This window comes from Trichosurus vulpecula, chromosome 2 (assembly GCF_011100635.1).
Source record: "Trichosurus vulpecula isolate mTriVul1 chromosome 2, mTriVul1.pri, whole genome shotgun sequence".
NCBI classification, from domain to species: domain Eukaryota; kingdom Metazoa; phylum Chordata; class Mammalia; order Diprotodontia; family Phalangeridae; genus Trichosurus; species Trichosurus vulpecula.
This window is the reverse complement of record NC_050574.1, coordinates 426,572,355-426,588,036: the sequence shown is the minus strand read 5'-3', so window position 1 is coordinate 426,588,036 and position 15,682 is coordinate 426,572,355. Positions and strand designations below refer to the sequence as shown.

Below are 15,682 nucleotides of genomic sequence, written 5' to 3'. Positions count from 1 at the left end.
AAATTTCAAACCTAGCTACTTCCGCCCAGCTGCAGGCTCTGTGCTCAGACAGACTGCTGTCCTGGGCTGAGAGAAACTGGATCACTTTTAACTTGAATTCAGCACTGTACGAAAATCTTTTGTGAGCCATTTCTGGGCAGAATGTGGTAAAATGTAACCTAATATACCAGTAACAAATGTGAAACAATGAGCGCAAAGACAAGTGCAAAAAAGCAGGAAGTGCAAGTAAAAAAATCTACAACCACTGTATAAGACACACCCAGTTTTTAGACTCCAAATTTTTCGAAAAAGGGTGTTTCCACAATCCGGCTAGCAGCTGCTGTGGGGGTATAAGATCCACCCACAGCCAGCACCCAGAAGGCTGCCAGCATGCTGTGAAAGCACAGGTTCTTTTGATCTGCTTTAATAAGGAAAGCAAGGTTAAAGGGGTTGACAAGCTTACTTTAATTCAGCATACAAATATCATTCACTTAGTTCAGGGGAAAAAGCCAGCACACTGAACTTCAGAGCAAAATATAAACAAATTACAAACATCAACAGACAGACCTTGTCTGATTCAAATCCCAGTACACAGTTACCAGAGTTCAACAAAGTCTCAGCATCCGGGTTTACAAGCTGGAGGGCTCCTTAGCTACAGCTGCCCAGGAGACTCCTCATCAACACCATCTTGAGACCCTGCACAAATGGCTCTGTCCTCCCTTCTTATAGGGCTTCAGCCATCATCAAACATCATCTGAATGACCAGAGCTTAGGCTCTGGTGATTGGTTCTTGAGTTGGCCCCTCCCCTTAGGACCCTGGGAGGTTCACATCCACATAGATTAGGTTAACACTTAATAGGACATGGCTCTGGAGTTAGCACCTCCCCTTAGCCAGCCCCACCTTGGGCCCCAACCCAGTCACCAATCCACACCCACATAGGTTCCACACCTAATAGGGGTTTGGGCCTGGGGCTTAGCACCTAGTAAGGCTCAATGTAATACACTGAATTACTCAAAGCAAACAAAAGCCAAACTCTTCAAGGGCACTAAGTGCTAAGGAGCCCATTTTGCTAACCAACAAAGGATGCGTCTTATCCATGGGGAAATACAGTAGTAGTAAATTGTAAGGAATATATTGTTGAAAGTGTTTTAAAAGTAAAACAACCGTATGGAAGTGGTCAAGGAGATAGTTAGTTTTACTTGTAAGTTTTGTTTGTGTGCTGGGAGATCCATTTCATTGTTGAAAACCAATATGTATTTAGATTAATTGTAGCTATAAGCTGTCATTGTTGAGTTCTTTTAAAAAAATTTTTCCTACTATAGCAGAGAAGAGAGTGTGTGACTCTTAAGTCTTATATATGGTAAGAATAGTGCAGGGGAGTGAGAAGAGACACAGGGATACTTTTCTTTGCTTTGCCACTTTTTAAGAACAAAATAAAAATCAGGACAAATCCATGTCAAACCTAGCATTTCTTTCAATAAAGCTCTTTTAATCAAAATTTATAAATGTTTTTTATTTCTCAGACCACAGCCAATCCTGATAAGATGCTATCTTGTTATAAAAGAATAAAAGTAAAAAAAATCCACTGACCTTGGCCACATATTATAGTGTATGAAACATTCAGAACCATTGCCATTACTATGAGTTTGGGTTTTTAGTATATTTAAAATGCATATTATTATTGTTGTGTACAGTTATCTTGGTTTTACATCTTTAGAAGTCTTCCATTGTTTCTCTGCATTCCTCATTATTTTATTTCAGCACAATAACAATAACATTCTGTTTTATTGGTTGAGCACAATTTTCAGTCGCTCTGTAATTGTTAGGCACCAACTTTGTTTCCACTTTTTTGTTATCACAAAAAAAGTGCTACAGTAAATATCTTGGAATCTTTGTCTTTAAGGGTACGTGTTCAAGTAGTGGGATAGTTGGATAAAAAGGTCAGCCAAAGTACCCAGATTATTTTCAAATAATTGAATATAAATTTGTCTTCTGGATTTAATTTTACATGGAAAAGCATTTATATTTTTCATAATATACTGTACACATTTACAGTGTTATTTATATTTCTCAATTTTGTTCAGTTTTATATTTCCATTTCAACAGCTTTTTTGGTCCTAATTTTTTTAAAAAAAGATTAACACAGGCCTGATTGAAACATTTCCCTCCTAAATAGAATTATGTTATTCTATTAAATACTTATTTCCTTCTATTCTTCTTTATTTTATTGTTTTGTAGACCAACTATAGGCTTTAAAATATTTTCTCTTGAAGCAGTATGAATGAACTGAAAGCTGAACAGAATTTAGAATGATCCAATTCTAAAGATTTCCTGGGAGAAAATAGAAAGGATAAAAATCAAATCAATTTTAAAAAACAGCCATTATAGACCTACTGTGCACAAGGTATTGTGCTAAGAGTTATGAAAAACAAAAACAAAAATGAAACAGTCTCTGCCCTAAAAGAATGATTGGAATTCTATTGAGCAGTGTTCATCACGATCTTTCCTTTCTCAGGGATCATTTTGGTTTTTCTAATATTGCTTTCTGGTTCCGAGCAGAACTTTGTCCAAGAAGTGGCAGAAAATGCCTATTGATATCTGTACCCTTTGTTCTTGGCACGTGACTAAGTGGCCAGTAAAGTAAATGTCTCTGATAGTTTAGGGATATTTGCCAGAACTCTGAAAGAAAGCATGTGTAAATTAATCAGCTTTAGACTGTCCAGCATAAAGGCAGCTGTTTTTAGTGGCCAACTTTATAATTTTTCTCTTTCTTGCCTACACTTTTACCTAGCACAAATTCATTTTTCAGTCTGTGGAAGACAGTCATCCTTGTACACCTGGTTATACTGTCCCAGTAACTGAAAACCATAGGAAACTTTGATGACCAAAATGTAATAGGTATATCCTGTTATATCCTTTTAAAATATCTTTTCTGTGAGAGAATGAGTAATAAGTACTAATATAGAATATTTTAGTAAGAGGGAGAAAGTTTTTTTAAGTTCTTGTAATTTTTAGGGGTATTTTTATTATGCCCAAGAGAAAAAGGGTAAGAAGGATTAATGGGAGCTAGAGAAATATAAATAATCCTGCTTAACTGTTCTTTCAGCATTCTAATAAATACCATTTGTGATTTTACCATCCCTGAAATAGAGTTTTATCTGCAAGGATTCTTAGTTACTTCTACTAAGCTCTATGTCTGAAATTTGGGTAGAATAGTAACAGAATCAATATGTAGTATTTGGAAGAAATCACAGAAGTCATATAATGTAATTTTCAAATGAAGCATGAGTCTCTACTGCAATACCACTTCACAAATAGCTTTCTAATTTCTACTTGAAGACCTCCATAATGATAGAGTACTCACTACCATCCACCATCCAAAAAAGTAAGATAAGCCATAGCAATATGTGCCCAATAGTTGTAGGTAACTGATCTTAAGAAACAATGTGCATGATCCATTCAATTACATTTTTAAATAAAAAAAAATATATTACAATAATATGAATATTGATCAAATACAAATTGGTTTTGTTCATACATTCCTTCGATACTTAACAAATCTGTAATTTTATAAGCATGGGCACTCCTATCAGTGCAGCTAACAGCCCCTCTCTAACTTATTAGATAGCCTTTGAAGTCTGACAGGATAAAACAAACACCTTGCATCCAGCTTGATGTAATGAGCATGTACATACTTAGGCTGGTCTTTGGGCAAAAGATATAGGTCCATATTCAAATCCTTTCTAGCTTGACAGATCCTGCCTGAGCTTTTGTTACAATGGCACATTAGGCTAAAATGACATTGGAAGAAAGTTAAATACCTAAGCACAAATTTGTCTTACTATAATTGACTACTTAATTTACTTTGTGCTTAGATATATGTCCTACAAAAATTAATATGTCTTAAATTCAGTGAATTTAATCCATTGTTGCAGTTGGAAGTCATCTAGGCTACATGGTGCTACTCCCAGGGATATGAGCCAGGTTTTGGCTACAAGTGCTTACTTACTTGGCATTAGAAATACTTTATGGTGTTTTTTTTTTAAATTTTCTTTGTGTGTAGTTTTTTCATTGCTTGTTTTTGTTCAGATGATCTAGTCAGCAAATCTGCATATACTTCCTGTTCCATGTTTGGACTTTCAGGATGTCCCTTGAGTTGTCAGAATAGAAAAGAACATACTATTTCACTCTTTCCTTTATTTGCTTAAGACTGTGATTCTTGCCTTTTATTTCTGGTATGATTAATTAATTGATAGAAGTTGCTTTTACAACATAGTGTCCTCTTTCCTTTAATGATAACTGTTCTTTCATGACCCTTCTTTCTGAAGAATGTTATTTATATTGGCCCATTTGTGTTGCAGCTGCATTTATTTTAAAAGCAATTCAGCAGTTTTTACAACTTTTGTTTTAAATCTTAAGCCAGACTTTTCCCCCTGCATTCTGCATTTTTAAAACATATTTCCAGCATTACAAAGCAAGACTAATTTTCCTATATGCAAATCCACCTGAACTTAGCGCTGCAGTATACAACTAAGGTATATTTTATCATTGTCCCTCAAGTATAGAACATAATTTATTCGGCAGAATTTTTGGGTTTCCCCATGCAGGTTCTGTTAGCAAGCCAGGAAAATTAGTTTAAGGTGTGAACATGTCATACAGTTATTTTCAAGTATTATTGTTTGTTAAGGAGTTATGGAATATTTGTGAATAGATACTCTGTTGATCCAGTTATTGGAGAGGTTGAGACTTGATGGTCATTGACAACTGTTAGGCTTGATGGGGGATGGGGTTGCCTACTTGTTATGATGATGATTTTGAAGGGATATCTGTCTAGAGCTACATGCATTTATTAATGTATATTAATAATAATAATAACTAAGACATTTATAACTGGTCAAATGGTTGAACTTCAGGAATAGGTGTTAATGGTTCAATTTTACCTTGGTCAGGATCTCCAATGGAGTGTTCCAAGGATCTCTACTTGGACATGTGCTGTTTGACATTTTTGTCAATGACTTGGATGAAGGTATAAATGGCATAAATAATAAATTTTTAAATGTCACAAAGCAACACACTTGAAGACAGAGTCTGGGCTCAAAGAGGGCTTCACACTGCAGTTTAGGAAAGACACTGAGTGGCAAGTAAATTAATCAATAAATCAATCAATCAGTAAACATTTATTAAACACCTATTTGCCAAGCACTGTGCTAAATTACATCATAAGATCATGTATGTAAAGCTAGAAGGGAACCACAGAGTCTATGCCCTCCTCATTTTACAGATGATAAACTAAAGACTTTAAGTGGCTTTCCTGAAGTCACACAGTTTTTGGATTGGCAGGGCTGAGATCTGAAAACAGGTCCTCTAAGTCTACATCTATTCCTCTCTTCCCCGTAGCATAGCACCTCCTGACTGCATGTTAGGATCAACCAAAGGAATTAGAAAATGTTTAGCCTAAACAAGAAAGACCTTAGAGGGCCATAATCATCATCGTTTTCAGATATTTGAAGGGTTATATTATGAAGGATTAGATTTATTCCATATGACCCCAGAAAGCAGAACTAGCACTAGCGAATAGAAGTTTCAGAGAGTTAGATTTTAGAGCTATGTGTGTATATGTATATGTATGTATGTATGTATTGTGCACACATATACACACATGCATATATATACTTAATATATGTATGATATGAGGTAACACTCTGAAACTTCTCTCTAATATTCTATTTTCTGGGGTCAAACAATAAATCAAATCACTCTGCAGTGTGAAGACCATTCATATGTGTGTGTTTACGTGCATACATATATACATACACACAATTTATACATAATATATTAGTATATATGTAATACAACATTATTATAGAAATAAAAATGTCTATTATGTATAATGCTGTGTTATACATACATATATATATATATATATATGAAAGACTCCATTAACAGTTAAGTCTGTTAAATGATAAATGGTTAAAAGATAAGAGTGTATAAGAAAGAAATATATAGTATTGGTACCTATTTTAAAATGCTCCAAATTGCTAATAATCAGAGAAGTGAAATTAAAGCAACCCTGAGGTTCCACTCGTACCCATCAGGTTGAAAAAGTTGACAAAAATGGAAAATGCCAAATGTTGGAGGGGCTGAGTGAAAAGAAGTACACTGTTAGTGGAGCTGCAAATTGGTCTAGCCATTGTGCTAAGCAAACTGGAAAAATGACCCAAAAGTTATTAAATTGGGTATGCCCTTTGACCCAGCTATAGAAATACCAGGTCTATATCCCCAAAAAGAACTGAGGAGGAAGAAAGGGACCCATATGTCTTTTGTGGCAAAGAACTAGAAACTATAAGGAGGTACCCATCAATTGGGGAATGGCTAAGCAAATTATAGTATGTGAATGTAATAGAATATTATTGTGCTATTAAAAATGATGAAGAGGATGATTTCAGAGAAACTTCACTTGTCATTCAGTTATTTTTCATTCCTGTCCAATACTTTACGTATGACCCCATTTAGGGTTTTCTTGGCAGAGATATTGAAGTGGTTTGCCATTTCCTTCTCCAACTCATTTTACAGATGAGGAAACTGAGGCAACCAAGATTAAGTGATTTTCCCAGGGTTACAGACCTAATAAGGGTCTGAGGCCAGATTTGAACTCGGGAAGATGAGTCTTTCTGACTCGTGGGCTGGCACTCAGTGTGCTCCTTCCTGCCCTCAGTAATGATTGTGCCTTTAAAACATGATGAAGGAGATGCTTTCAGAGAAACTTAGGAAGACATATTAAGCTTACATTAACAACATTGTAAAGATAAGCAAAATTGAAGGGCAGTCAATACCATGACTAATTTAAATTGAAGGGGGCCCTAGGATGAAGCATGCTTCCCACCTCCTTAAAGAATGAAACTTCAAATTCTCCATGCATGAAACTTGAATTCCTCTCTTTTCTTCCAAATCCTGTACTCTTTACTAATTTCTCTACTTTGATTTATAGCACCAGCATCTTAATATTTACCTAATAAATGAAACCTTGGAGACTTCTATGAATCCTCCTTTTCTCTTGTTTGATGTCAATTGCCAATCCCTGTTGATTCGATTTTCACAGTATTAGAGATAGAGCATATAATGGAAAGAGCATAGAATTTGGAGTGAGAGGACCACCAGGGTCCAGAGTCTGACTCTTGTTCTTTTCTACCAAACCTGTTCTACACAGTAAAAATATTGTACTAGATAAACTCCAAGGAAGGCCCTTTCTAGATCTGAATCTGTGATCCTAGGGTCCTCAGTGTGTCACCGTGGAGAAGTTACTTCTCAGATCTTTAGTTTCTTAACAATAATAATATTTATGTAGTGCTTTAAGATTTGCAGAGCACTTTACACATATTACCTCATTTAATCATCACAACAGCCCTGTAAGGTGGGTACTGTTATTATCCTCATTTACAGAAGAGGAAATTAAAGGCAGACTGGTTAGTGACTTGTCCAAAGCCGCACAACTAGTCTGAGAGTCCCTTGCTAGTGCTCTGCCCACTGTGCCAACTACTTATTCTACATATGCCGTATATGTTAAGTAGCCACAATGATAGCGTTTTGTAAGGTTTTAAGCACTTTAAATGTTAGTTAAATCTAAAGTCCCCTTCAATTCTAAGAGATATTATATTAAATATTAAAATATCTTAAAATCTTCCACAGAAAGATATTTAAACTTTTATGCAGTTCCCTATTTCTCTCAAAAGCATCTTTATTCTTCCAGTCACCCTGGTTCAAAACCTCAGCATTATCCTCAGTGCCTTGTTCTCTCTTACTATATATCTCATAAGTTTCCAAATCTAGTTAATTCTAATCCCATAACATGTCTTACATACATAAATAACTTTCTCTACACTCTACTACCATATTTCAACCTCTCATAATCTCTTACCTGGACAATTGTAAGAACCTTATAATTAGTCTTCCTGGCTCAAGTTTCTTTCTCCCCTTTACTTCCCATCTTCCACATGACCATCAGTGTGATTTTTTTGAAGCATGGGTCTTACCATATCACTCTCCTACTTAATAAATTCCAGTGGTGCCCTATTATCTCTAGGATTAAATACAAATTCTTCTCTTTGGCATTTAAACCCCTTCATAAAGTGATGTAAACATGGTTTTCTAAACTTCACTTTCCATACATTACTTCCCTTTACATACTCCCTAGTCCAGCCAAAATGGCTTTTTTGCTGTTTCTTACCCAACATTCCAACCCACATCTCAGAATCTTTGCACTTGCTGGCCATCCCCTGAGCCTGTGATGTACTCCTTCCTCATCTCTACCTAGAAGCATTTAAAACATAGCTCTTCTTGGCTGATTTCCCAGTTGCTACTGTCTTCCTCTCCAAAATTATCTTGTATTTATTTTATATACTTTTATATGTCATGTTGACTTTGCTTGATAAAATGTCAGCTCAGAATGACACCGAAGTGTGTGTGTGGGGTGGGGAGGGCGGGGAGAATATTTTTGTTTCCTTTTTTTGTCTTTGTATCCTCAGAGCCTAGCACATGATAGATGCTTGTTGATTAATGGATTGATTCTATTCTATTGTATCCCCCTATTTTCCCTTAATGGCTTACGATGTCAAGTAGAGAGAAACATAGCACTGATTTATTCCTTCCTCTTCAAAATGTTGGGTCAACAAAGAATTTTCTCTTTTCTCTTTTGCCAAGTAGTGTTTTCTGGAAGGAGAAATTTTAATTTATTTCAGAGGATGGATTTGTTTCCAGGTTGATCTCACTGTGGCTAGAACTTAATATGGGAAGGTGAAGAAAGTGATAAATGAAATTTATTTTTAGAATATTTTTAGAAGCATGGCAGATGATAATATTAATAATAATGTAATAGCTAGCATTCATATAGCTCCCTTAAGTTTTACAAAGCACTTTACAAATATCATCTTTTTGATCCTCACAGCAACCCCAAAAGGTAGGTGCTATTACTACCTTCGTTTTACAGAAGAGGAAGCTGAGGCAGGCAGAATTCCAGTGACTTACCATGGGTCACATAGTTGATAAGTGTCTGAGGCTGGATTCCAACTCTTGTCTTCCTAATTCCGTGTCCAGTGAGATGATAAAGTTTTGTTCAGAGTAAATCTATGAAGTGACACTCTCCAATACTATTATCCAGAAATGAACTGTATGATGGATGATTCTCCTCTCTGTTTTTGTTGAAAGATACACATTAAAATAGTCACTGATTTCTGTGATTTTACGGGCATAAAGAAGATGGACTCTGTTTTGGCTTTTAGATACTTTAGATACTTTTTCCCCCCAGTTTTCAGTTGTGGTTTTATTTTCTTACAGCTCAAAGCATATGATCAATCAAATTTCCAAGGAAATTGTGTAGATTTCACAGACCATATTTCTGATATGACAAACTTCATACCACATTCATTTAAGGTTCTTCGGGGATGGTAAGTATTTTTGTGCAAATATTCATATTTATTTAAAAATGTAATATACTTAATGCTCAGAAGTTTATTGAAGTTTTCCTTGTGCATGTAATAAGTATTTTTTTTCTTTATTTTGTTTGGTGGAATTGAGGACCTGTGATTTCAGTATGTGGGAAATCCTGATTTGCATACCCTCTTAAGGTAGATCATTCCTTTAAAAATCAAAAACAGACTACCTGAAAAGATGGCGTCCTGCATAGGAAGCAGAATGCCCACTTCCCATATAGATTATCTACTCAGTAAAACCCTGAAATTTCCACCTATCTGAAAAATCTTCAAGAAATTCAATGAGAGACTACATTAAGTGACTCCTCTCATGTCTGGAAACCTGTGGACAATAGAAAAGGTAGCTACCAAAGATACTTTCAGCGAGCAAGGATCTAAGTCCAAAAGGAGCAAGGAGAGAGGATGCACTGAGCAAAACTAGGGCAGCTCAAAAAAGTTCAGCACAGGAACACAGGAAATCCTGGACAAGAGCAAACAGCTACTCATCCCATCCAAAAGTAACAGAGATAACAGAGAGAGCTACAATGTAGCATAAATCTCCAGTTCAGGAATTAAAGCTAGAGAAATGAGTAAATTTTTAAAATAACTAAAATAAAAATTATTGACTATCCAGTGATTGAGTGAATAGTTCAACAATTGCAAGCAGAGGTTAAAAAGAGCTACATGAATGTCAGAAGAAACGAAGTAAGGGTGTTTTAAAAGTACATAAAAACTATGGAGGAACGCATTGGAAGTAGAATAAATAGCTTAGAAGGAAAAGTGGTAAACCTTACCCAAGTAGTAAACTCCCTGAATACTAGAATATAGTATTCCAAAAGAAAAAGAGACTGGCTTACAAACAATAACAAATTACCCTGAAAAGTTGGATATCTTCCAGGGGGAAAGGTGGGATATAGAATGAATCTTTAATGGAATAGAGGACTTCCAAGCATTTCTGATGCAAAGACAGAAGAACTTCGAAACACAAGAATCAAGGCCAGCCTAGAAAGATAAATGTGAGCATGTAGAAAGAGCTCTAAGATGAAGTAATGTTACCATTCTAATAGGGTGAGAAGAAACAAGTGTTCCTTCAGAATATTACTGTTTTGAAAGGATATTGAGGGAGTTAAGAAAAATAAAGGTCTTTGAGGTAGGAAAGAGGAAGAAAGTGGAGAAAACTTGTTGCTTCTCAAAGACTATACAGATGCAGAAGAAGGAGTAAAGACATCAGAGAAACTTCATTCTTACCTTAAATAGACAAAGGAGGATTGAACACACAGAGAAACAGTTTGGTAAAGAAACGCATAAAACTCAACATAGAAACAGACAGGGAAAAGGAGTTCTGTTAAGAGGGAGAATAATACCAAGGAGAAGACAGTCACAAGCAAAATAAGCTAACTGATCCTGAAAGCAGGGTTAAAAGAGGGAAAATAATAAAGAACAGTTAAGAACTAGAAACTTAGGTACTATCTTACATTGCTTCTTAGGTAACTGGGGAAAGGTGGAACAGACTGTGGCATATGAATGTATATCATCCATTTTTTTGTGCCCTACTGCCAAGTACACTTATTTTTATTCCTTTATTTTTGCTGTTCCTTTCTTTTCTAACCTTTACTACTAATCCAAATTCTTCCATTAAGTCATTATTCAGGACTCTTTAGTCATTCTCTGCCTATAATCTTTTTGAATTTCTACAGGATTTGCATTACTTTATTCTATAGTTATCTTAGGTGTATGAATCTTGTCTCTTTGTCTAATAGTGTTGTCCTTCCTGCCTAATGATGTTTTCTTTACTTCTAGCCCATAACATAATACTGAGCACAGAGTAGAGGTAAATGATTGCTAACTGACTAAATTTTCTATACTTTGATCTTTCAGCTGGCTCATGCATTGCCAAGAGGATGTCACAAGTAACCAGTGTATATTAGAAGAAGGCCTCTATGCTGACCTTACTTCCTGTGGCTGCTCTCCAGCTACAGTCAAATCCCTCAAGCCTATTGAATATGTAAGAACCTTATTGAAATCTTATTTTATATTAGAGGATGTATTAACCAAAAGTCACAACTCCACAAGATATGGGTAGTAACTTGATTTGTTATAAGACAAAGGCACACATATGTGGGACTCCTTATATCAGGGAAAGAGCCTGCAATTCAGACAATGCCTTGGATATTTACAGGGTAACAACAAAAAGGGGAGGTCTCATGGGAGAAGCCATGGGCAATCCCCATCAAATGAGAGTGGGTGGCATGGGTAAAGGAAAGGAACAGTAGGGGAGGAAGAACGAGAGGGAGCAAGAGGACTCGAGCCAATAAACCCAGGCCCCCAGGGAACCACAAATACTGAACATCAAGGTGATAAAGATAGTTTCAGTCACAAAATGGGACCAAAATCTTTATATAGTTCTGTAACCAGTGGTGGTAGTAATAAATTTAAGGAGGAAAGTCTGTAAGTACATTTTTTACTTTGAGATCTTATGTTTGGATAGACTTTATACTACATGAGGAAAATGTTCAAATTAAATTCAGTTAACATTTATTAAGCAACTAGTATGTGCAAAGTATATATACTTGATACTTGGAAAACAAAGATGAGATGGTTCCTGCCCTCAAGGAACTTATATGCTACTAGAATTATACAACATATAACTAAAGAAAGAGAGAACTCTAAAGCCAGGGGGACTAGAAAAGGCTCAATGGTAAAGGTGGCACCTGCCTTGAAGGAAGAGAAGGACTGACTTCCAGCCAAGAAAATTACCTGAAGAGGAGGCAGACCCCTCAACTTCATCATACCTACTCTAGAAATATCTTGGAACTTTGCACCATAATGAATCAAGAAATCTAATGAGAAACTTTAATAAGTGTAGTTCCACCCCAGGACTGCACATAAAGTCAGCCAGAAACACAAGGGCAATAGAAAAGGGGGCCCTACCAGCAAAGTCAACACCAGATTGCAGCCTCCCAGGTTAGCCAGAAACTAGACACAGGTAACCTGCAAGATCCTTTGTCCTAAAGGGGCAGGAGAAGAAGCCCAAAGGCTTCTGAAAAAGCCCAAAGGTGGTCAGAAAACCCCAGGGGGGGAAACACTGAAGCCCAGAGGAGCTGCCATGAGTAGTGACAAGCTTGGTACTATAGGTCTTAGACTGGGACATTGTAGGCCCAGGGGTTACGAGGTCTCTAGCAGTACTCTATTCTGAGACACTGTAGAGGCTTCTGAAGATCCAGCACTCTGAACTGTCAAGAATGAACCCAAAGAAGTACAAATCAGCACAAGAAGCCAGGTGATGAAGCAGGACAGCCTGGCAGCAGTGGTCAGAACATGGGCCTGGAACAAGGTACAAAATCAGGAGCTAAAGATAAAGAGATGAATAAATTAAAAAAAAATTGACCAGTAAAAAAATAAATTATTATCTGGTTGTCAAAAAGGAATAACTCCATAGCAATTGCAAATGAAGTCTCAAAGGAAAAAAATGTATCTCCCACAAGGACTACATGAATTCTTAGAAGACATGAAGCATGAGTTAAAAAATAAAAGCTCTAGAGAAAAGAATTGGAAAGATACTAAATAACTTAAAAGGGAAAGTGATAAACTTTGCTCACAGACTCCATGAAAACTAGAATAAACCAAACAAGATTGAACAAAATAAAAAAACTGAAAAATAGAAAATGTAAGAAACACAATTGCTATCACAAATACTTGGAAAACAGGTGAAGGAGAGGTAATTTAAGAAAACTATGACTTTAAAAAAAGAGTATGGATACTGTATTTCAATAAATGATAAATGTAAACTGATCAGATATGTTAGATCTAGAGTAAAAAGAAAAAGTAATGATAGAATCCACCGATTCCTAAAAGGAAAAGTCCTAAGAAGGTCATAACTAAAATCCAGAAATCCTATGTCAAAGAAAAAACCAGAAAGAATCAGTTTAGAAAGTACAGTCAGTATTACACAAGACCTGAAACCTTCTACAATAAAAAGAGATCTTGAAATAATACAGAATTCCAAAAGGAAAAAAGAATGGCTTACGAACGGTAACAAATTAGCCTAAAAAGCTGAGTATTTTCCTACCGAGAGGGAAATGGATCTTTAATGAATAGAGGACTTTTTTTTCTGTTGTTTATTATTTTCCCCCTTTTAATCCTTTCTTTAGGATCAGGGAGCTTATTTTGCTTGTTCCTGCCTTCTTTTTTCTGATGAAAAGACCAGAGCTGAGTAGGAACTCTGAAATATAACAAACACAAGAATGAAGACCAACCTAGAAAGATAAATTGAGCATTTTGAAGGAGCTCTAAGATGATGTAGTGTTACCATTCTAAGAGTGGGAAGAAACAATAATGTCTCCCTCAGAATGTTACTGTTTTGAAAGGGTATTGAGGGAGTTAAGTAAGAAAAATAGAGGTCTTCGTGGTAGAATGATTTTGTTTGAAGAGGATAAAGAGAAGGGAGGATAAAAGGAATACACTAATGTGGAAAGGAGGAAGGAGGAGGAGGAAACTTGCTATTTCTTAAAAGGGGAGTGTGTGAGAGGAAGAATATACAGAGGAAGGGGTAAGAGGAGTGGACATCAGATGAACCTCCTTATCTGAAATGGTCCAGGGAGTATTGAACATATACACACAGACACAAGAAACAGTTTGGTATAGAAACGTATAAAACTCAACATAGTATCAGGCAGGGAAAAGGAGGAGGGAGGGAGAATAATACCAGGAAAAAGACAGACACAAGCAATACAAGCTTCCTGATCCTGAAGGAAGGATTAAAAGAGGGAAAAAAGAGAACAGAAAAGAACTAGAAACCAAAATAATATCTTAGATTGCTTCTGAGGTAATTGGGGAAAAACCAAACAAATCACAGCATATAAATGTAATGGAATATTATTGTGTTATATAAAATGACTCGAGATGGCTTTTTTTTTTTTTTGAGAATCCTGGGTAGCATAAATTGATGTAGCATGAAGGTAGCAGAATCACAGCCAAAATAGCAGAGTGAAACAACTTTGAAAGACATAAGAACTTTTTACATTTTTTTGAGGGGGAAGGCAGGGCAGTGTGGGTTAAGTGACTTGCCCAAGGTCACACAGCTAGTAAGTGTGTCAAGTGTCTTGAGATGAAGAATTTTGATCAATGCAATGGCCAGCCATTTCTGCAGAGGACCTATGATGAAGCATGTTACCTACCTGCTGACAGAGAAGGTTCAGAGAGAGACATTTTTAGGCATGTAGACTCATTTTTATTGGGAGAGTGTTTTGGAGTTCGAAGGTCTTAGCAATAGTAATGCCAAAATAAAGAAGACCACTGAAAACCTTTTTTAATGAATAGAAGAAAAAAGAAGTTACACCAGAAGGAAGCACAATAGGACAGTTTTGAAAATAATGTGTGTATTTATGATATTTTTAAAAGCAAGTGGTATGAAATGGAGATTTACAGTTTCATGTAGAATCCTGAATCCTCTTTTTGTATTCAGTGTGTATAGAATTTTTTGGGGGAGAAGGGAAAGGATAGTATAATTTTTCCCTCAAAAAAAAAAAAGGATTTTGAGGCAGAAACATGACCAGGGTACATTCCAGATGTGGAGGATGGTCTGTGCAGAGGTATAGAGGTGGGACATGGAATACCAGGAGGGCTACAGTGTTGAATGCTAGAAGAGAATAGTATGAACTAAATATGAAAAATTTTAAAGTTTAAAGCCAGATTATAGAGACCTTAAATTCAAGGCTTAGAAGTTTGCATTCGAAAGCTACTAAAGTTTGATTTTGTTTTTAAGCAAAGGATTGACATGATCAGACCTGTGCCTTAAAGGAGGAAACTTCATGCAAAACAAATGGGAGTAAAGAGACTTGAAGCAAGGAGAACAATTAGGAAGCTAACACAATAGCTAATTAATTAGGTAGCTAATAGGATATGCTGATGAGGGTCTGAATTTATAAGTGGAAGGAATAGGTCAGAGCAATGTTGTATAGGCAGAATCAACAAGATTTGGCAGCTAATTAGCTATAGGAAACGAGGGAGAGAGGAGTGAAAGATGTCTCTGAGTTTGTAAACATGCATGACTAGAAGGCCAGTGGTAGCTTAAGAAGAATTAGTAAGGTATATAGGTCTTAAGAGTTATTTGCATGTGACATGAGATGATAATTGAAACCACGGGACTAAGTGAGATTACTGAGTGTTGAGAAAAGTATAAGAACAGGGCCTTGAGTATCGTCTATACTTCAATCATTTGTTTTGGAGGAAGAATGGG

The 15,682-nt window shown here is 36.1% G+C and overlaps 1 protein-coding gene across 2 annotated transcripts in view; it reads left to right on the top strand.

Moving 5' to 3' along the window:
• The window catches only part of CRYBG3 (crystallin beta-gamma domain containing 3), a 146,263-nt gene that overhangs the window by 103,292 nt on the left and 27,289 nt on the right, over positions 1–15,682 (top strand). Inside the window, exons 16-17 of one of the 2 annotated variants that reach the window (XM_036747824.1) lie at positions 9,311–9,420; positions 11,323–11,449. In XM_036747824.1, coding sequence (XP_036603719.1) covers positions 9,311–9,420; positions 11,323–11,449 — 237 coding nt within the window. Of the gene's footprint in view, positions 1–4,929; positions 5,007–9,310; positions 9,421–11,322; positions 11,450–15,682 lie in introns of those variants that run through there. The other variant, XM_036747825.1, reaches the window with a different exon arrangement.